This window comes from Sebastes fasciatus, chromosome 6 (assembly GCF_043250625.1).
Source record: "Sebastes fasciatus isolate fSebFas1 chromosome 6, fSebFas1.pri, whole genome shotgun sequence".
In the NCBI taxonomy this organism is placed as follows: domain Eukaryota; kingdom Metazoa; phylum Chordata; class Actinopteri; order Perciformes; family Sebastidae; genus Sebastes; species Sebastes fasciatus.
The window spans coordinates 11,862,109-11,884,359 of NC_133800.1; the positions used below are offsets into that span (position 1 = coordinate 11,862,109).

At 41.9% G+C, this 22,251-nt stretch overlaps 1 protein-coding gene across 2 annotated transcripts; it reads right to left on the reverse strand.

Moving 5' to 3' along the window:
* Positions 1–1,668: 1,668 nt before the first annotated feature.
* ercc6l2 (excision repair cross-complementation group 6-like 2) lies at positions 1,669–18,880 on the reverse strand. 2 transcript variants are annotated; one of them, XM_074637655.1, is made up of 20 exons: positions 18,587–18,880; positions 17,281–17,714; positions 17,048–17,164; positions 16,685–16,878; positions 16,469–16,562; positions 15,417–15,484; positions 15,078–15,285; positions 14,785–14,925; positions 14,411–14,527; positions 14,176–14,295; positions 14,022–14,093; positions 11,934–12,079; positions 11,692–11,787; positions 11,171–11,270; positions 10,878–11,030; positions 10,582–10,665; positions 7,890–8,946; positions 7,654–7,808; positions 5,306–5,463; positions 1,669–4,025 (listed from the first exon to the last, which is right to left on the reverse strand). In XM_074637655.1, exons 1-20 carry the CDS (start codon positions 18,615–18,617, stop codon positions 2,753–2,755), a joined length of 4,818 nt encoding a protein of 1,605 aa, XP_074493756.1. In that variant the 5' UTR covers positions 18,618–18,880; the 3' UTR covers positions 1,669–2,752. The 2 variants fall into 2 exon arrangements, with proteins under 2 accessions (XP_074493756.1, XP_074493755.1); XM_074637654.1 differs by having other exon boundaries at positions 17,281–17,717; positions 18,587–18,869.
* Between the last annotated feature and the right edge of the window lie 3,371 nt (positions 18,881–22,251).

Sequence of the window (22,251 nt, forward strand, 5' to 3'; positions counted from 1 at the left end):
TTCTATTGTCAATCAAATGCTAAGCCTCTCTGCTATCTCACTTGAACCAGACTATGACCACAAAAAGACAGATAGGGATCTGTAAATCTCAGTAGTGGCTGTAACAGAAAGAGAAAAGCAGAGAGGGGAAGGGTTTGGGATAAGAGAAAGGGCTTTTTATTCTCCTCTGTCTGTGACAGGTGTGACAGATGTGTGGCCTCAGCGTGTGTGTGCGAAGATAGTCATGATCTACCACCCAGAAGGTCTACATGCACACACACACACACACACATACTATTTACCGAGCTGCATGTTCTGTTGAGGCACGTAGTCCGTTCTCTTGTTTATTGATAGCTATCAGCACTTTCTCATTTCTGCTAAACAAAACACAACGGAGCAGCTCTCTTTGGGGTTCTATTTACTTCAGTGCAACAGCTGAAAGAGGTCAAACACAGCTGTGAGAGGTTCAGCACATGCATGCGCACTCATGCACATACAAACACACAGTAAGGGCTTACTCGGTTTTCACATTTTCAGCTATAAGCTATGAGTTTGATATGTAACATTACTTAGCTTTTTTGGAGTGGTGCAAATTATTGTGTCAGCAGAGATTGAAACACACTTTAAACCTGCAGCTGGCAGAATGTTTTTGTCATCATTGGGCAAAAAATCCTTAATAATCCTTTAGCATATTGTAATTCAAGTGTTCTGAGAGAAAACTAGACTTCTGCACCTCCTCATGGCTCTGTTTTTAGGCTTTAAAAAGTCTAGCCCGTGATGGGAGACTTTGGCCAATCACAGGTCATTTCAGAGAGAGAGCATTCCTATTGGCTGTGCTCAGCTGGTGAGCGGTGCTTGTTATTTCCTCAATAGATCTCAACATGGCTGCCGGGTCACAAACTTTCTAATTTTACAGCTAAACAGTGCACTACAAGATGTTTCTGAAAACATTTGAGGTGAGAAATAGGCATTACAGTAACAGAATATTGATTCATATTTGATCAGTGCGGCCTAGTTTGACCGGAGTTTGCGAGTGATTGACAGCCGGCTCATAGACGGCAAGGCTCCAGCTCGGCTCTGATTGGTTGTTTTCCTCTGGTCTGTGAAATCTTGCAGATGCCATTAGGAGCACCGGAGGACACCGAGGCACATGATTTCTTTCAGATTACCTGTCTCATGCACTACTGTCAGGATATAGTGACCGTTTTATTAATTTTTTTTATCATATTTGCTCCATGTCTACCCACTGCAGCTTTAACTGAGAAGGTGAGAGGAAAGGTGGATGGATGGATGTTCTCCCAGCTCCACTAAAAGTTTTCAACTGCTTATTGTTCTTTCACTAATAGCGCAGCAGCTTCAACACTGAGGGGCGTTTGCGGCACAATTGAGATCAGATTACTGTGCAGGGAAACCACACTACACATCTACACAATATGCACACTCGTATGGGGAGTGGGAGGCAGTGAGGTGTTCAGATTGATGGAGACATAACAGCCATTAGGGAGTTTTAAGTGATATCTCTGCACGGCCACCAGCAGTCCCCGGGTGGGAGTCATGGTATCCAATAACGATAATGGCTAATGCCTACAGCAGGTTGGGTTTTCTCAGTCATCCACTTAACATCACATCATGTGCAGCAACAGTTTGAGCATTGACACCAACATTTAGTATGCACACAAGAGGCAAAAACACTTGTATATAGTTTATTTTACCTGTTTTTATAGAACATTGGAGCTGAAACAATTAGTTGATCAGCAGATAATTAATTTGCCAACAAACATGCCAACTAGGGCTGCAATTAGTGAATATTTTCATTGTCTTGGTTAATCAATGAGTTGTTTGGTCTATAAAATGTCAGAAAATGGTGAAAAATAGTCGATCAGTGTTTCCCGGAGCCCAAGACAACGTCCTTAAATGTCTTATTTTGTCCACAACTCAAAGATATTCAGTTTACTGTCATAGACGTCGTAAAGAAACCAGAAAATATTCACATTTAAGAAGCTGGAATAACAGAATTTTGAGTGATTTTTCTTTACTCAAACCGATTAATTGATTATCAAAATAGTTGGCGATTAATTTAATAGTTGACAACTAATTGATTACTTGATTAATTGTTGCAGCTTAATATGTCAAGCATTTGACGGATCCAGCTTTCCAAATGTGAGAATTTTCCATTTTTTCTTGCCTTAAATTATAAACTGAATGTCTGAATCAGTCTGTAAAAACAAAGAAAGCTATCTGAAGACATCACTTTGGGAAATTGTGATGGACATTTTTCACTGTTCTGACCTTTAACAGTCCAACAATTAATCGATAATGAAGATACTCGTTAGTTTACAGCCTTAAATGACATATTTACATTTTACCAGGGATTTTTTTGGCTCAATTTTTCCACTTTTATTTAGAAATAAAACAATAAACGGGGCAATAACTTCAATAAAATATACAAAGGTTTACATTCCCAGAGTGATCAACAACCTGTTAACTCAAGTAACAGTCAGCATTATGCTTGTAACTCACTAATACAATGAACAATTAACATTTTCAAATAATCAAAGTAGATAAAAAAAAGACATTCTAAAAAGGTACAAATTATATGACATTTTAAAATAATAAATAAAATCTGTTAAGAAAATCGGAGGCAGGAGAACCTGCTTTAAATATCCAGTTAGGATTTTTTTATATATATAAATCTCCTTTAGGATTGCAAAAGTAGAAAGTACAGAAGAGAAAAATAATAAACCTTTAACACTCTCTAATTGTCTCTGCTATATTATTTCCACAGGAACTTGTCATTAGTCTTCCAGAGACTCTTGCTCTCCTCCTCTCCTCCAGACCTACCTCTAGCTGCAAAGTTAGTGTTGACGCAAACCCTCTGCACTTCTGCCGGGTCTGTTAACCTGTTGATGCTCTCCTCATTACCTTCATTCAGGATGTCCCAGAAGTCTTTTCGACTGCCCTTTGGTGCCAGCTGATGTATAGGTGGTTTATTTGAGTTTGGAGAGGACAGAGAGTCTATGAGGCCTGCTGAACCAGAATCAGTATTGACACTGATTCTGGACGGAGAAGGTGTGGTGAGACGTGTGCTTACTGCCACGGAGGGGAGTGCAGGGGGTGTTTTTGGGGCGCCCATCTGCTGTGCACCCTTGGGTTTGGGTTTTAACAGATCGTCGAGGATCGAGGTGTCTCCAATCAGATCTGTGAGGAGGGAACGACGACGAGAGGTAGATGTGGCCTGCTCAGGAGGAGAAGAAGTCTGAGGACTTTCCCTCTGGCCTTGAAAAGTTTCACTGGTCCTCCTGGGAGATGATTTTCGCTCTTGCTCTCTTCCCTTCGCTGCGGGTTTGGATAACGTGGTGGACCTGCCATGGCTGAGGTCCGGAGAAGAAGGGATACGTCTGTCTGTGCAGCTCTGGAAAGCAGCAGCCTCCCCAGACCCCAGACCACTGCTGCTGGCCCGATCCAAGCCAAGACCACCACCAGCTCTGAGGGCTCCAGGACTAGAAACACTACCCCTCTTTGTCCTCTTATGTCCTCTGGCATTGCAGACCGTCTCCTCCTGCTCCTCTGACTCAAGTCTTAGAGGCACTAGGACATTCTTTCGCTTTTTCTCGGGTGATAGAACATCATTTAGTGGGTTTCTATGCTTTGTCTGGGGTTCGGGAACGTCATTTTGTGGGTGTCTAGACTTTTTCTGTTGCACAGAAACGTTGCATTGTGGGGTTTCAGGCTTCGTTTTAGGTTCAGGACTCTTCTGAGTGTATTTAGCTTTTACAACATCCTTTTGTGAGGTTCTGGCATGTGTGTGAGATTTTGCGGCTGTTTTGGTGGATGTTGGGGAGGTAGCAGTTGAAGAGGAGGTCTGTGCTGAATCGGGTTGTGGGAAGTTGTTTGCGACTGTGTTGGCCAGGTCAGGGTGGTTCAGTGAAGTGTAATACTGTCGTAGCCAGGCCAGCCTCTGGGTTGAGTTTCCTCTCACAATTTCCACTGCGAACTGATGGACTGAGGGAAATTTGAATTTTTCTGCCATTTCCTCCAGCTGCTGCCTACACACGAGCACACAAAGACAGGAATGAGTATGAGAAAATGTGTACGCCTTTATAACTAATATCACCTGCTAATATTCTGTGAGTTTAACATCACATTCACACATGTACAGTCGGTACGAGGCCTGAATTTGGCACATGTGAGCGTACAGTAAGGTACTTTTAAATCACACGTAAAACAACGCCTATAAAAAAACCACAAGGCCTATACTATTAATCAGATATTCTGCGGCTTAGCCCAAGATGAATGGCTCTCCACATATTCAGGCTCATATCCAGACAGCCGTGCAGTATGAGGTGTTTTTCCTGAGCTCCAAGGCAGTCATTAAAAACTCTGGTCTAACCAGAATCGGGGACAGAAATACTTCAAAGTCGCTGGTGGTACGGCAGCATTACGGTGGTGTTATTATCAGTTGTGGCTTCCACTGGAAAAACAATAAATAAAAGGAACAGCAGTAAAACATGGCCTGCATGTGGATTTAAATCATTAAACAGCGAGGTTAATTGAGGGGATATCAATATAACTAGTGTGTATTTTCGCTCCCAGAGGCTCACCGGGGAGTGAGATCGGAGCCATAAAGGTGTCTGTATACGAGTGTTTGGGAAGGTAGGGGGCGGAGGTGATGCAGCGGGACAGAGGTGTGTATTCGAGCGCCGTGTGTCTGTATGTGTGCGTAGATGCTTGTTAGGACGTGTGTGTGTGTGAATATCAGTGTGGGTTTGGAAGTCCTCGGGCGATCATTTTTGGTTCGTCTCAGGAGGGCTGTGGTTGTGGAGGGGAAAAACTCTTGCACTGTTGGGCCTGAACATAACTGGGTAATCTTTGGCATGATGCTGGGAAATAGGTGGAAGGGAAAGCTCAGAGGTGGTCTCTGGCTAAACACACACACACACACACACAATTCCTGAGGCCCAGGTGGGGGCGCTCAACACCATATCTGTGGTCACTTTTGGCCTACTTCCCTACACTGCCAGGAATTCCTCTCTTCCGACTTCGCTCTTTACAGCCCCTTTCCTCCGTTCATCCACTGGCCTGATTTATTCTCATTCAATCCATGCAGGCCCTCTTATTTTAAGACATTTTATCCTTCACTATGTCTACCCATGACTTTTTTACCCTATCGTCTTTTACCCTTCTCATCGTAAATCCATCATATCTCATGTTCTACAATCCGCTCTTCTTCTTTATCTCTTCCTCTCAGCTTTTTTTGCGTTATCCTAACTGCTATCGCCTCTCATCTTTTCTCTTCACCTCGCCTCCTCCGACGCTCTTTCAGTACCTGCGTATGGCCTGGGGAGTCTCCCCAATGATGAAGGTGGTGTGTCTGGTGTGGTGCACGCTCTTGTTGGCGAAGGTGACTGGATGGTCCACGCTGGGCATCTCCGGTCTGACAGTAGAGGGGCCAGGCTGACTGTCTGGTTCGCTCGCTGACAGGCTCTGGTGCAATCAAACAAGAGATTTGTTGTATCATACCAAATAATTGCACTTTAAAAATCAAACACCTGAGGCCTGTACTACGAAGCGAGTTCAACATACTCAGGGTAACATCTCGTTATCTGGCTTAACTAACCCTAACAAATGAGATCCAAGCTAAGCAGTACTGCGACGCTGGTTATCAACTCTGTAAATCAACCCAGGATTTCTCAATGCCATGTAAAAAAATTAATATAAAAACATAAATCAAAGCTCTAAGCACCCCCAGCATACAGCCAGCTGTCCTCTGCATTTGTCAGTTTAAACTGTCTTGCTTTTAGCTTGGATTATGACTTCTTCTTCGTATTTGTGTAATATTATCGAGCTTTGATTGGTCAGTAGGCGGTGCTTTTATACGAGTTGATCTCTTATCTGGAACATAACCTGCTCCGGAGCAGGTTAGGTGTTCAGCATAAGTTACCATGGCGATCTACCCCGGTAAGAGGTGAACCACCGTCGTAGGGCGGAAAACCCTGAAGGGTTAACCCTGAAGTTACCTCGCTAACCCCAAATCCTGCTTCGTAGTTCAGGCCTCTGCTCTAATGCAAAAATCAAGACAAAGAAACCCACAGTAACCCACAAACCTCATTATGAACCATTTGTTTGCTCACCAACTGTCTCTCTCCACTAGTCAGTACTGTTGGCTGAAATATGCAGACTTATGTTGACATGATAGTGGATGTAAACGCAGCGTTATGAACCACAAATTTTAATATAGGTAACCCACGCTGCTGCTACTCATCAAGCTGGACCGAGCTATCATTACAATACAAAGAGCAGTATCTGTTTACATCCACTCATGCATGGATGTATTATAAGAACTGAATACCGGACCCAAAGATGGAGCCTATTCATTCCAATGAGAATTGCTCGCCTGCAGCATATGCCAACTTACTTCCGGGGTATGCGGCCCACTGAATATGAGCAGCAGTGTTTCTCCTGCGAGCTCCCGCTCGACCCTTAGACTTTACATTGTGATGACGTCACAGATGTTTAAAACAATCTTCTCGACTAGAGGAACGTTTTTCAAATAGAAAACCTCCATGGATCGAAAATTCAGAATAGAAAGAGTCATAATTGACTGTGTTTTACAGCTCGAGGTGTCCTTTAAACAGTATATAAGATCTCTCTTTTACAGTGTTGGTCTATGGGGAAAATGCTTTTTGGGCCTCACGGGATTTTTCGCTGCAAAAACTGGAAGCAAGGCTGAGCGGCGGCACCGTATCCAGGTCTTATTATACGTCCATGTCAGTGTGAGTATGTGTGTCTGATACAGTATTGGCAAGCCTTATTCTGCATGCCAATATGCAATTGCCAGACATGCTTTGGTATAAAACAGGTCTAAATGACACAGTTTACAGTGAGGTCTGTGGATTATTGAGAAATCCTGTTGAGCTTTTTCTCAAATGTAATTCAATTTATCTAATCTAATATGGTATGGCAAAATACAACCACAATATTATATATTTAAAGAATAATTGAATAACTGAATCAGATCAATGTTAAAAGGATAGTTTGGGTGTTTTGAAGTGGGGTTGTATGAGGTACTTATCTATAGTCAGTGTATTATCTACAGTAGATGACGGTCGGCGCGCCCCCAGTTTGGAGAAACAGACAGGAGTTACTGCGCAGAAGCAAAGCAATACAGTGCTGTGGAGGGGACCGGCAGCAAAATGTGTTTCAGCCTCCTAAAAAAAAGGCTCAACTAAAAAAAAACAATATCCGTTTCAGTGTACGCTATATTTAGAATATTTTCACCGCTTTATCTTGCCGTCAGGCAGTCTTTTCCGACGGGGAACTGAACTGAGTGTGAAACTTATCTATGTTCTATTCAAAGCCAGCAGACTACATTAACAAAAACAGTATAGATATGTTTCACTTTCAGTTCAGTTCCCTGAAATATTCCAAATACAGCGTACACTTAAACTAATATTGATTTTTTTTAGGTGAGCCTTTCTTTTAGGTGGCTAAAATACTGCCAGCCCCGTCCACAGCAGTACATTTCTTTGCTACGGTGCCGGTAACTCCTGTCTGTTTCTCCAAACTGGGGTGTGCCGACCGTCATCTACTGTACGTATTACACCTACTATGGAAAAATACCTCATACAACCCCACTTCAAAACACCCAAACTATCCCTTTAAGGCAGTATGTACCTCCTGGGTGCCCAGAAGGTGATTGGCCGGGAGCTGAGAGTACATCTTGCGCTCGAACACGTCTCGTACAGCAGCTCTACTGATCCTCTCCTCTGCTTTGCTCCCGCCCACCACGCGCTGGTTAGAGTGGGTGTACATCACCTCATGTACACCCCCTTTAAAAACAGAAATATTCATCATTGATGTTGAAATTCATTCAAAGTTATTAGCATATAAAAACAGGTATTGAATCTGACCTAGCACACTGTCGATAGTTCCACCCTTTCCTTTGTTCGCCGGGGATGTCTGACTTTTTAGACTAGTAAATGAAACAGCTTTGGGCGTCCCTGCTCGTCTCTCTGTCCTGTCGGTTGTTGCAGCTCTTTGCTCGTCTTTTGAAAACTTAACTCCGGATCTTTCCGTCTGTGGAGATGTGAAGTGGCGTCCTGTAGATCTCCCTTTCTTAACAGGCGTGTGTTCGTCTTCTGAAGATGTGAATGTCTCTATGTCGTCTGTGTATTTGGATCTGGCCTTGCCCCGAACACTAGCACTCTGCCTCTTTCTGTTGCGGTCTAGCCTTCCTCTACCATGTGAACTTAAAGCGTCCCTCTTGGCCCACGTCTTTGCCTCTATGTCCAAGTCCTCCGATTCATCTGAGTAACCATCAAAGCGGCGCACTTTTTGAACTGGAGTTTTGAGCTTGTTGGGTTTCTTTTTATCTGGTGAGGAACTGTCATCACTCTCCTCATCCACTGTGATTTTCTTATTTGTCCACCCTTTCAAGCCTTGTCTCTTTCTTACAGCATCATCACTCTGTTTCAACAGAGAAGCCCTCTTTTGTCTCCCCTCATCTCCATTTTCCCCGTCTGAACCGCAGGAGTTGTCCCACGTTTTCGTTCCCAATTTAGGGAGACAGCCTGCACCATTTCCTGTATTGGAGCTCTTGTAAACGCCAGAGGAGGCACCCTCCATCTTTTGATCCTCATCATCTTCCTCAGAGGGGCCTTCCTCGACACCCGTACTACTGTCCCCTTCTGCCAACTCTGGTTTTCCTTTGACCCTTTCAAGGAGCGTTGAGAAACCGTGCTGGAGGAGACTCATTCGACCAGGACCGGTGGCAGCACTCCCACCCCTGCTGCCGTCCACTGCACTGGGGTTTGACGGCTTCCTCTTAAGACCCTGCTCCTCCTCATCCTCTTCACTTCCACTGCTGAAGTCCAACACCCCTCTGGGGACCTTTGATGCACCTCTGTTCTCCTTGGCTGGTTCGTCATTTGGTACAGGGCCGTCTGTTGGCGGACAGTCTCCAGGTGTCTTAAATAAAACAGTAGAAACAAACAGCTAAGGAAAAGCAGGGGCATATTGGCAAAGAACAGGACAATTGATGTGAAGAATTTAAACTGTATATTCACTGTGTGGGAAAGATTTAGCTACAAAATAAGCACAAATGGGCTACAAATTCCTTGTTGATGCCATCTTGCAATGGACCAGCCCATGTGAGATTTCATCATGTAATAAAAAACAGATGTTTGTAACAATAAATATTAAAATCAATGTGACATATGCCCCCGATCATGATGTAAAATGAATAAACCATAGGGGTCATAACATTCCCTGGAGTTATATGAATGGGCCTTTATGGGAGCGACCACCAACTGTGATTCCAATTTCACTAAATTTGCCAACTAGATGACTCTTCTTCCCCGGATTCTGCTGTATTTGTGTGCATGTTGGCTCTTACATGCCTCAAGCCTCTCTGTGTGTGTTAAGGCACCCCAGTGAATTCTGTGTTTTTGAAAGAATCTGAAAGGCCTCTGCGGAGCAGCAGCCCTGTAAAAAAGGACCTGGCTGGGAACGGGATGATAAGGGGTATCACTGTGTAAATAAATAGCTGAGAAGCAGAAGATAGGCTTCAGTGTGGTCTGCTCCTTCCATTAGGACACGCAAGTAATTACATCCAGCTGTTTCACACAGCATCCGAGAGAAAGTGAGAAGCAGACAAAGAGAAACTCATCCTTCAGTTTCTCAAAAATACAAAGAATTGAGAGTAAAACAAAATCTTTTTGTAAACCAAGTCCTTAAAATGATACTCCACCCAAAATCTATTGCATTGTGTGTTTTTTGTGTGGAGTACTAAATACTAGTGCCCTTTGTGCTTGAAAGGGTTGCTGTAAAAAGCCTTCAGTTTCACACTAAAGGAGCAGTGGTCAGCTTCAATTCAGCCAATTGTTACAGGTTTCCATGGCAAAAAAAGCATCAAAACCTGCATAGAAACTCCACAAAACACAAAGCGTATGCTCAGTGTGTTGCAAACGCTCACAGTTTAGGCAAATACACTACGTCAAAGGAGCTTTTCAGTCGGAGGACAATGACATTGTGACATGAAAGCAGTGTAATGAGCCATATTTTGCTGAAAGTATGACGACTAAAACAGGAGTGGTTTGAGAGATTTCCAATGAACTTTTTGTTACTTTTTCCCCTCTATAAAAAAAATCCCTCTATGAGGCTACTGTAACTGCCTGAACTACAACTGCTGTGAGGAAACTACAAACTTTTTACAGCCACCTTTAAAGCCTACAGCAGGGTGAGTATGTGATACTGACGAGACAGATTTTGGCCACATTATCAATTTCTCCATCCTTTAAAAGTAACATCATTTATCTCATTTTGACAATTTTTGTTAAAGAAGCTAATACATGGGGCACTTTGCAATAAACCCCTTAACAGGAAGATTACAAGACAAAGAAGAATCAATGACGCAATAAAGAAAAAGTTAAATGAGATTGTGTGAGTTGGTTGACTGAAAGACAGAAAGGTCCCCGTTTAAGGTACCCACTCGTGTGGGAATGGGAGAATGAGTGGGCCGCCTGGGAGAGAAGACGGAGTGAGGGATGGGAACATGAGTGCCCTCTAATGTTCTGGGTCTCTGAGAACGGCAGAGTTACTCACGCTAACTCCCTTCGTCTCCTCCTCCTTCTCTTCCCCTGTGTGTGTGCTGCTGGTCATCACACCGGCCTCCACTCGGCCTTCTCGCTGACGGGAGGAGAAAAAGTGAAATGCACATTTATCAAAACATAACCATTTCATTGAACAACATCAATTTAACGATGTTACAATCATCAACAAACGGCTTTATCTTTCAGTTTTCATTTGTTTTCATTTTCTGAAGCCGTTGTATCCATCTATGCTCTCGCCAAAGCCACCAAACTCCATTGAAAAAAAAAACGTGTAGGTGTATATCTAACCTCCAGTATATCGCGGGTGAGGCATGTCCCTTGGGTCTGCAGCCTGAAGAGGTTTTTGATCCCAAACAGCTCCCCCTTATGGACAACATGCCCCTGCACTGCCTCAAAGTACCGCCGTGCGCTCTCCTTGCCCATAACTGACGACTGCAATTGCTGGAAGACGGGAAAGAAGGCACATATTATAGATACTGACACAGAGCACTGTTGCAATTCATTTTTTTCTGGTATTATTTGATTTGTGTGTGTGTGTGTGTGTGTGTGTGTGTGTGTGTGTGGTTATAATTATCTGGTACCTGTTTGTAAATTTGTCTGAGGTAGATCACCTCCTCTACAGTCCCCAATGAGATCAGTCTAAGAACAGTCACATCCCGGCACTGGCCAATACGATACGCTCTGAAGAGAGATAAACATATCAACAGACAGGCATCATGTATATAAACAGTAAAAAACGTGTTCAAGTTTCAATTTTGGCCGTCACCATCTTGGTTTTTTGCAACCAGAAGTGACACAAGAAGGTGAAGTCAAGTACAATACAATACAATACATACCCTGCTGAATGGTCTATTTGACTCTAAATGAGACCATAATTTACTAAATGATCATGCTGTATTGAAGAAGACTTGAAACTAGTGATTGAGACCATAAACTCATGTTTACAAAGGCTCATTTTCTCATAGACTTCTATACAATCAGACTTCTTTTTGCAACCAGAGGAGTCGCCCCCTGCTGGCTATTAGAAAGAATGCAAGTTTAAGGCACTTCTGCATTGGCTTCACTTTTCAGACCCGGATGTTGCCCGCTGCCCACAACTTACCTGTCAATAGCTTGGAGGTCATTGGCTGGGTTCCATGTGGGGTCAAAGAGCACTACCACATTGGCCCCTACGAAGTTAAGACCAAGACCGCCTGCCCTGAGGGAACAAAGATACAGTTATCAGCAGATTGAAGGTTTTGTTTAAAATAAGCACTTACTGAAAAAAGCACCACTACAGGCTTAGAAATGTAAATATGAAATCTGAGAAAACACTACTTCTGTAATTGTTATTGTTCAACTAACATGGTGGAAACCAGGCAGAGGTTGATGTGAGAGGAGCTGTTGAACTTTTTGACAATCTGAACTCTCTCTTTGGCTTTGGTGGTTCCGTCCAACCTGCTGTAGTCCAGCCCCTCGGCCATGCAGTAGCTCTCCAGCACATCTAACAGCTAACAGGTTCAAAACACAAAAAAAAACAAGTGTGACGGTATACCAATCAATTGTGTAAAAACTGACATCTCAACAAGTATGATGTGAATTCACTCATTGTCAAGGTTGAAGAGTTAATATAAGAGATAAAATGTAAACGCTAGACAAACAAATTTAATAAAATATAAACAGAATATCCTCAGGCTTGTTTATTTATAGATATACTATATACTGAGTCTTGCACAGTCAAAGCTCTATGAACTCTATGATTACCAAAAAAGCAAAACATGGGCCATGAAAATATGACCTCATAGCAGCCAGAAATGTTATCATAGCGTCTCAGGTGACAGCAACCATTAAGACTCTGCAGAGTCTAATTATGTTTAAAACTCTAATCGCCCTCGCTTATGGAACCCAAAGGCTTACCTATTAATCTATGTCATGAGAAAACCAAGCCTCCTGCGACTATTTTTTCTGTAAACAAGTAATCTGCTCTCAGTGGCAATTAAGTGTGTGTGTTCAGGCCTGTTGTTGTGTTGAAAGGCTGAATGGGTAAGACCGGGTGTAAAGCACTAAAGCCCAGTTCAGACCAAAGATTCCCGACGAGACGGAACCGTTTTAGAACGTTGCAGGGAAAAGTGAAAAGGTGAAAAGTTAAGCCAATGCAGAAGCGCCTTAAACTTACATTCTATCTGGTAGCCAGCAGGGGGCGACTCCTCTGGTTGCAAAAAAGAAGTCTGATTGTATAGAAGTCTATGAGAAAATGAGCCTACTTCTCACTTAATTTATTACCTCAGTAAACATTGTAAACATGAGTTTATGGTCTCAATCGATGGTTTCAAGTCTTTTTCAATACAGCATGATGTTTATTTAGTAAAGTATGGTCCCATTTAGAGTGAAATAGATGATAAAGCAGGGGGTGCTTTAGGGCGGGGCTACCTTGTGATTGACAGGTCGCTACCACGGCGTTGTCCGGTCTGGGAGTTGTCCATGTTTTCATCTTAGAACTTTAACCCTTTCACAGTGTGTTTTCAGTTCATTAAAGTTAATTATAACCTTTTTGGTCACCTGAAAATGTCTTATTCAGCATTCGGTAGTACTTAGCTCCACCCTCTCATGTCACTTCTGTTTGCAAAAACCCAAGATGGTGACAGACAGAATGCTGAACTCAAGGCTTCAAAACGGCAGACCACAAACCAATGGGTAACGTCACAGGAACTACGTTCGCTTCTTATATATAAGGTCTATAGGTGTGAACTGGTCCATCTCAGCTGGACTCAAGCTGGCTGAGGGCGCCTCCTGCGACTCAGCTTGTCAAGTCGCCGGTTACTGGTTTTAGAACGTGAGGCACGTCACCTGTTTCAACAGCCAATCAGCTCGTAGCGAAACCGTCAGCCGGTTGAAATGGCAGAGTTATGGACGGAGGAAAGGGAGGAACTGCTCCGGGAATAGACGGGAGAAATTAACAAAAGAGGGGAGATCTCCTGTCTCAAGTTCACGGCATAAATTTGCACAATCCCCCTGGGTATTCCGTTGAAGCACCCATGGACGGCTATAAATCCTCGACCCTCTTTTCGAGCCGTTTTTGCTGTTTCCTCACTACTAGAAACACAGCTGTAACCAGCATCTCAGATGCTACAAACTATATCCACCTACAAAAAAGTCTGAAAAGCCGGAAGTTAGAACATAAGTACGGAGAGTCGTTGCTATGGAGACGATACACTGTCTCCTCTAGTCGCATTGGTGTAAACTGGCAGAACGTTGCAGACCGGCACATTGCAAGTAGTCGCAAGTTGTTTCAACTCCTTTCAAATCCTTAGTCTGAAATGGGCTTTAAACCAACGAGTGTACTTCCATGTTATATTACGTCTATGTGAGCATCACTCACATGTGCAAATGCACGGACACACAAACATTCTGATTTCAATAAAGACAAGGTACCCACAGAAACACAGCTCTCACCTTGGTTGAGAGAGAGAAAAGAAGTACTTTATCTCTCCTTTGCATGTAATATTTCAGCAGCTTCTGCAACACCTGGAAGGAACACAGATATGTTAACCCACACTGAAACAGCCAACAATGAGCAGGTGACTGAGCTTTTGTTCCCAAATTATACCTTCATCTTTCCGCTGTACATCGGGTCCGACAAGGCCTCAAATGCTGCATCTTTGCATCTCTGGACAAAGTCTGGAAACTTTTGGAATACCTTCGCACAGATGCCACCCACATACTTTTCCTGGAAGAAACAAATGAGTTGTTACGGTGAACCCAATCCATCACTAGAAGATATGAACTTGATAGCTCCTAATGAACAAAGGTAGTAAATCAGTTATAGGATGACATGTTTCTACCTGTTTCTTGCTGGTGCCTGCAGTGGACTGAAGCAGCGCTGCATGGTTGGCAACCTTCCTCAATATGGCCAGGTAACTAAAGTACAGCGTCTTTATTGGCGCACCTTCTGAGTTTTTCTGCAGTAAAAGAAACATATTATTTGACTGCTGTTACGCTTCGAGCACCAGGCTCTTCTTCTTATGTTACATCAATAAAAATCATTCTAATGGGAGCTATTGGGTGTGCGTATCTATCTGTTTTAATTCTTTCATTAGCCACTTAGACACAAAAACATGGGAAAATAGGGTTGAAAAATACCAAAGTTATCCGGAAGTTTAACCCATCACAATACACAGCACACAAAGGCACCTAATGGTGAAAGTGGTGAACTAACTTCATAGCAGCAGCGCCCGCGGGTCTTTCCACTTCGACAGTCACATTTTTCTGAAGTTCTCAGCATTAACGTCACATCTTCAGAGTCCAGCACCGTCTGATACACAGTCTGCTGAAAGTCTGTCAGAGAGCAATACACCACCTAGGAGAAGACACAACACAGAGTTTCTCTGAGCTGAGGGCTGCTTCTAGACATCATCGACCTTCATCTTGATAGTATGATGATGGAATATAGTCATGTACATGGTGAGTTTCCAGAGAAGAGAAAGTCCGGTTTGACTTCACCAATCTTACCCTGTCATCCTTTTTAGGCAGTTGTTCCTTGATGATAGCTTTAGTCCTTCTGAGGAACCAGTGGGAAATCTTCCTCACAAGGGCTCTGACAGTCTTCCTCCCGGTAGCTAGGGCACGTTTGGTTGCACTGTGCCTCTGCCCTTGCTCAATTGGATCTGAAAACTTGTTCTTGAAATGTCCCGAGTTGCCGAGACAACCGGGTATTGCCCTAAATAGAATAAAAAAAGTAAATGAAAGTTGCGAATTGCAATCACATCTCTTCCACGATGGGGAACGAAATGACTGAAAAGTGTTTTTAATTATGCAAATGTGTGCTTATACAAAAGTCTCTTAACCTACCAGTCCATGACACACCACAGCTCCTCAAGGTTGTTCTGTAAGACGGTGCCAGTGAGGCCAACTCTGATCTGATGAAAATATAAGTGCAAAGCTAGTATCAAAAGCATGATCCATAAAAAGCTTAGAGCACTATTTTTTAGCAGCTTATCATGATGGTGGCACAATTCAACCCATTTTCAATAAAGCAGACATGAGGACTCCTAGAGTGCAGACAGGGACTGTATGTAAGTTTTTACACGTATAAACGCTTTTTATTGCCAATATGTGAACAGGTTGTAACCTAACCTAAAAAATTAGACCTTCCGCGACTTTCTGGGTTTCCTCTATCAGCCTGTGGACTGCTTTTAATGTGAAGAATGAGGGTTGTTTTTTCTTGGGAAAATCCAACGGATGTGACGTCATGAGCCCTTGTGAGTGCCTTTATTTTCAGCTCCACTACAGGGCTAACAGCGTGCAAGGATAGCCAACGTTCGGTTATAAATGGAGTCCGCTAACGCCAACAAACAACAAGCCCCCACCACAACTCAGACTCCAACATGATTCCACAGAAGCACAAAAAAACGTTTTATCTAGCGAAGCTCGTCTTGCAAAACAGGAATGGGACCGACGTCGGGGGGGAAAACTAGGATCAACATCAGCCGGGCCTTCAATTAATGGAGGGACTTTCGTTTGGTTTTGGGTATCAAAACGGACCTCACGCTGGCAAAATTCCTATTGGACAGGTAAGCTATTACTGCCAAGCATGTGAAATATATAGTGAAATTGTGATTTTAGCTGTCAATCATGTTTAGTCTTGTGTGTGCCGCCTCACTGTTTTGATTGATGCTCGCTCGCGTCAACGTAGTGCGAGCACAAGCGCGAGCAACAGGACGCTGACTGTCGTTGACTTAACGGCCACAGGTGTCACTGTTAACAATCAGTTTCTGATTCTTACATAAAGCCCCTTTAATGACACCATCAGTGCTCTCTACCATTATTAAATCCACACAGAGTCTGGTTTCATACTAGTAATAGTGTGATGGAATAATAACACAAACATAAAGTTCTCTTACCTTACATTTCAGATCCTTCATGGCCTGAGTGATCTGAGAGTTTGGATTTTTTATCTTATGGGCCTCATCCACCACCACAGCAGACCAGTCTATGCTGCAGGGAGAGCAACGGTATATTATACTTGCAGAAAAAATACAATTACAAAATCTAATTCAAATATTTAAGAAATAAATGAAATGCATGTCGACAGAAAGTGTGCTGAGCCTAGTTCTTACTTATTAAACTGATCCAGACAAAGGCGCAAAGTCTCATAGGTAGTGAGAGCGATCTCGATGCGTCCCTTCCTGATGCGAGTCAGCTCCTCCTCTTTCCTCAGCCCGTGGACCACCACACATTGGAAGTGACCCCACGTGTCCAGCTCATCTTTCCAGTTATAAAGCACTGACAGTGGGGCCACGATGAGGAACACCTAGACGAGATCATGGAAACACCAACATCATGAGGATGACAAATCAATACTCATATCTGTTGCTGCACTTGATTGAATGCACCTGGTATTTATTTGTCCTAACAAGTTTTATGATTCACATAATTCTTTATCTATCATCTTTATGTAACCAGCATATTTCAATACCCACTTTGTTGGGTTTACTTTGCTTGGAGGTCATCTGACTCTGCAGAAACTGAGGCATGTTGTTCTTGATATCCTCCCATGTGCCTGTTTTGTGCAACACAGCAGCAAGGAAACCAATGACCTAAGAAACGATCAAAGAGATTGCGAGAGCGAAAGCGAGAGAGACAGCTATGTGAGGAAAACATGCAGACATTTAGAGAAATCTGAAAAAAGATGTGAAGCTAATGCACTTTGTACCTGTACGGTTTTTCCCAGGCCCATGTCGTCCCCCAGGATACAACCTCTGGAGCGGATATAGTTGTTGTAAATGAACCTGATACCTTCTCTCTGGTAATCCCTCAGGTATCTGTTGATGGTGTAGGGGACTCTGTCCCCATCAACATCACTCAGCTCTAAGGGGACACACAGCCTGGCGTCTGTGACAATGCTGGGAAACAAAGGTTTCTCCTGGGTGAAGTGATTCGAGCCTGGTCTCGTGAGTTTCGAGACAGGTACAGCTTCCTCCTCTTCTTCTTCTTCTTCCTCTTCTGCATCTTTATTATGGTCAGTGAATACCACCCATGCTGTATCATTATTATGATGAGAGGTGGAGGTCAGTCTCTTAATGGTGGTTTCTCGCAGGGTGCCATCTCTGGGGTCAGGAGCAAGACAACTGTCTCCTTCACGCCATGCTGCTATTAAGGAACACAAACATGTCATTAGTTAACTGTTCTTTGCAAGAAAACCTTTAAAGAAATTACAATATTCACTTCACCAAAGTCACACAGATACTGTAGATTAGTGAGGTGTGCTCAGTCTAAATTAGTCACATTTGTTACCTAACTTTTGTTACAATGTACAGAAAAGATAGTAAAATTGAACTCTGACGTCTCCTCTGTCTGAGTTGAACACGTGCAATGTAAATGTGCAATAACACGTTGGTCACTTTTGTAATCTAAATACTGTAAATCTACTGTTACGGATATGTGCAATAATTATATGATGCTGTACAATAATTATATGATCATCTGACGGACACTTTGTGCAATAACCTGGCAAAACTGTCATCTCATCGATATACATATTGTATTTTTATATTTTATATTGTATTATCTTTTATATTTTTTATATTTATATTGCACTATCTCTTTTTTTTATTGCATTATCTTTTCATTAGCACCTATGGGATTGTCCCAATCTCATTTCGTTGTACTACACAATGACAATAAAGGGCTTGAATCTTGAATCTTGAATCTTGAATCTTGAAAATAGTAAAACATAGTAAAAAACAATCTCCACAAATTAAAATAACATCTTTACATGAAGGGATTTGGGAGGCATTTACCTCCAATTATACCTTTCAATATATGATCAAACTAATAGTATTTGAGTTTATCCCTAAAAACAAAGATATGTCCCATTGATCCAATCAATATGATGACTGAAGAGTAACTTAGTGAGCCAACTATGGATCATTATCATTAGCTAGCAGCAGAGGCTTTGCAGTAGCCTCTGGGTTGTGTAAACCAGCGTCCAGAAACAGGTAAAAACATGCTTTGCAGACCGTTTTCAATAGCAGAAGATGAAGCCATCATCAGGACACATCATCAGTGTCTTCTTCTTATTCTTCTTCTTCTTCGTGTGGAGGAGAAGTCACTGTAGCATGTTAGCCACAGCTAGCCTGGTTAGCTTAACTTGGCAAAAGAAAGACACGGCAACAAATATGGAACAAAAGACTGAGTGAGTCGCTTTTGCTTTACTTTACCCCCCTGGTTGAGCTCATTTATCTGCCGAAAAGGCACAGACACAGACAGACAGCCAGCAGCTGGACCAGCTGCAGCTCCAGTGGTGCTGTAGTGCAGCTTTCTGAATGTTTATGTAGTTTAACAACGAGTAACGCACTTTCGACGTATTTCACTGATTTCCAACACAATTATAAATGTCTAACATTTACTCTACAAATTACAAATCAAGTTGAAAAGTATTTTTTAAATAATGAAAAGCTTTTCTGATTCAGTTGTTTTCTTTCCAGTCACGTTACAAATGTCCCTGTTGGACATTGATGTGTTGAAAGTGCTGGATAGAATCTAAATTACCTTTCTACCAAAGTTGATTCAATTTAATTAAAAAACATGTTGCAATAAAATCTGAGGAGCAATTAATGTGAAACAATCACAGTAATTGTCTCATCAGTGCTTTTATCAACGAGTAAAGGCTATATAGACTAGCCTATTCATTCATTCATTTCATTCTCACTGTGCAATATCATTTTCCACCTGTGCAATTTTGTTAATAGTCTGTTTATTGTCAATACTGTATATACTGCTCCTATTTTTATACTTCCATCTATTTAAATGGTTCATATTTTGTTACACTTTGTTTAGCTCTTTTTTACTGTGTTAGCTGATGCATCTTGTTTTTTGCACTTTCCCCTTTGATGCTGTACACTGCACATTTCCCCACTGCGCAACTAATAAAGGAACATCTTATGTTATCTTTTACTTTTTAGACCTTAAATAATTTATATTATCTTAAAAATGTTTTTAGTTTAGTTTAGTTTATATAGTCTTATATAATGCCTTACTGCATTATACTGCATTACTGTTTATTGACTATAGTGGCTATCGGGGTAGTCTTGTCACAAAAGTTTAATTGTCCAGGTTGATCTGTGCAGCGGATCCTGAACTTTGAGTGCATATAACCAAATATACATGTAGGCCTATGTATAAAATATCAGTGAATGTGTACATAATTCCTGGTCCGATTGTAAGGACAGTATTTGGCATTACTTCACTGAAAGTAACGAAACATCTAAGATGATTTTAGCATTCTAAATACTTGGTCACTGTATTCAAACCTTGACTGATTAAAGAAAAAAAAATCTGCCTATGAGGCTGCGAGAGCATTTGACACTAAAGACATTCTTAGAGGAAACACAACGGCATCATCATATAAGATTTGATAAGATAGAACTTTATTTAGCCAAAGGAAATTCTTTTGTCAAAGATTGCTAAAAAATTACAACAACATAAGAATAAAAAACACAACAGAGTAATAAAGTGTATAAGAAGTAATAATAACACCAATGCAAAATAGAATAACAATAAAAGTATGATAAATTTAGTAAAATAAGTCAACTAAAATAGAAAAAGTAATATTGCACATGGTATGGATATTATTGTTCTCAGTGTCCAATGTTTCAGTTGCCAAGGGCCGGCTTAAGGCATAGGCCATATAGGCGGTCGCCTAGGGCGGCATCTCCTGGGGGGCGCTGGTCGCCCTCTAAAAAAAAATGAATAATTCAAATGCCAGTGGGTGCCATTCTTCATTGAGGTAACAAATGAGCAAAAAAAGAAAAAAAGAAAAAAGTAGTTTCCTCAGCATCCTCCTCTCTGACACCTCCACCAAAGACTCCACTTCCACTCCCAGGACAAAACCAGGTTTCCTGATGAGCTTATTTAGTCTATTATCCTTCACCTTGCAGCCCCATCACACTACAGTGTAGAAGATGACGCTGGCCACCACCGAGTGATGAAACATCTACAGCATGGTTCTGGAAAGATCTGAGTCTCCTGAGAAAATACAAGTGGCTCTGACCTTTCTTGTACTGAGACGGGTCCTTTGCCTCTTATGTATCCCACCACCAACTCCTTAGTCTTATAGTGATCCAACATGTTGCTCTGCAGCCTCACATACTATGGCCGACCTGTGAGGTAGCTGGTGATCCAGGCCATATCAACCAATATTGCTCAACAGTCAAGATAATAACACACACAAGTTTTGACAGGAGGTGAAAAAAAAGGAAGTAATTGGTGACTTGGTGGTCGGTAGAAATACAAAAAAAGCAAGTTGAAGAGTTGTGTTTGTCTGTCCTTTGGGGTTGATATGATGGCCATCAATAAGCTCCCTTTAAGGTCGTCTGTTGCTATGCAGAACAGAATTGTAAACACACAGTGACACCGTCTCAGCTCTCCATCCCCGATTTGACTTTCCCTAAACGTTGGCCGTGGCGCTGCAGATGAGGCACAACTTGGTCGGCTTCTCGCTATGGTACACTGCCATACAAAAATGTAACTTTTTGTTCCTGTTTTCTCAACACTGGGAATTTATAGGGCAGCTGCCGCAGATGTTCTCATAAAGAAAGCCCAAACACTGATGTCAAACGGTTTACATACTTCACTGGATCTCACAGACACTTGTTCCCTCGCTGAACCACAAGGGCCTTCTCTGGCCTCATTTTCAATAATACATTTCCGCTCAAGCAGATAGAGTTGGGATAAATAGATCGTTGGCCGCAGATAAGAAGTTCTCATCAACAGCCATTGTCACAGTTGACTACAGTAGTTGAATTTGTTGAGTGACTGCGTCAAATGGGCTATGTTGGGCTTTGGTTTTATTTTCTGAAATGACGTGCTGGTTTCAAACTTGTTTACTCGTTGCTAAGTTTGGAGAAAAACTAATATGTCCCTTTTTATGAAAAATGTTTGATTTATGATGTGACACAATGGATTTTAGTAGTCCAGCTAATAACCCCAAACCGTATGTGTTTCCCCTGTTGTGGTCCAAATGTAAAAATCTATCTGAAAAACACGAAGGTTTTCAGTTGACATACAAATTAAGGTCACTTTTGTTGCTTTCATGTTTTGAGTCTTGAATCTTCAATCCTTCAAAAACATGCATCTATTTAGCTGTTCTGGAAGAAATACATTTAGTGCATTTACCCTAAGTAAAAGTAGTAGCACCACCACAGTGTGGAAGTAAAAGTCCTGCATTCAAAATTGTATTCAATTGAAATTATTATCGGCTAAATGCTCTGAATGTATTAAAAGTAAAAGTACTCATACTGCAGAATAATGTTATATTATTATATAAATCATATTTTTGGATCATTATTGATGCATAAATGTGTAAGCAGAATTGTAATACCTTTTATTACCTGGTCAAAGTGGGGCGGATTTTAACTAATTTATATACCATTGGGTAGTTAAATCTATAACTAGAATTACCTTCTTGCAGTTGTATGCCTCCGCCCACCAGTCAAGTTGCAGTTTACATTCATCCAAAATGTCATCACTTTATTATTTATCCTATATTTGTATGAAATTGTCATAATTGGGATATGAATTGTTGAGGTATGGCCAAAAACATGTTTTGAGAGGTCACAGTGGTCACCTCTGACCAAAATCTAATCAGTTCATCCTTGACTCCAAGTGGACGTTTGTGCCAAAT

Excerpts from the sequence above, each read along its gene's own strand:
- ercc6l2 (XM_074637654.1), bottom strand. The coding sequence starts at position 18,617 with ATGATGGCTTCATCTTCTGCTATTGAAAACG. Across the intron at positions 16,879-17,047 it reads AGCAAAGTAAACCCAACAAA|GTGTTCCTCATCGTGGCCCC; the intron begins GTGGGTATTGAA and ends GATCTCGTCTAG. Across the intron at positions 14,296-14,410 it reads CAGGCACCAGCAAGAAACAG|GAAAAGTATGTGGGTGGCAT; the intron begins GTAGAAACATGT and ends TGTTTCTTCCAG.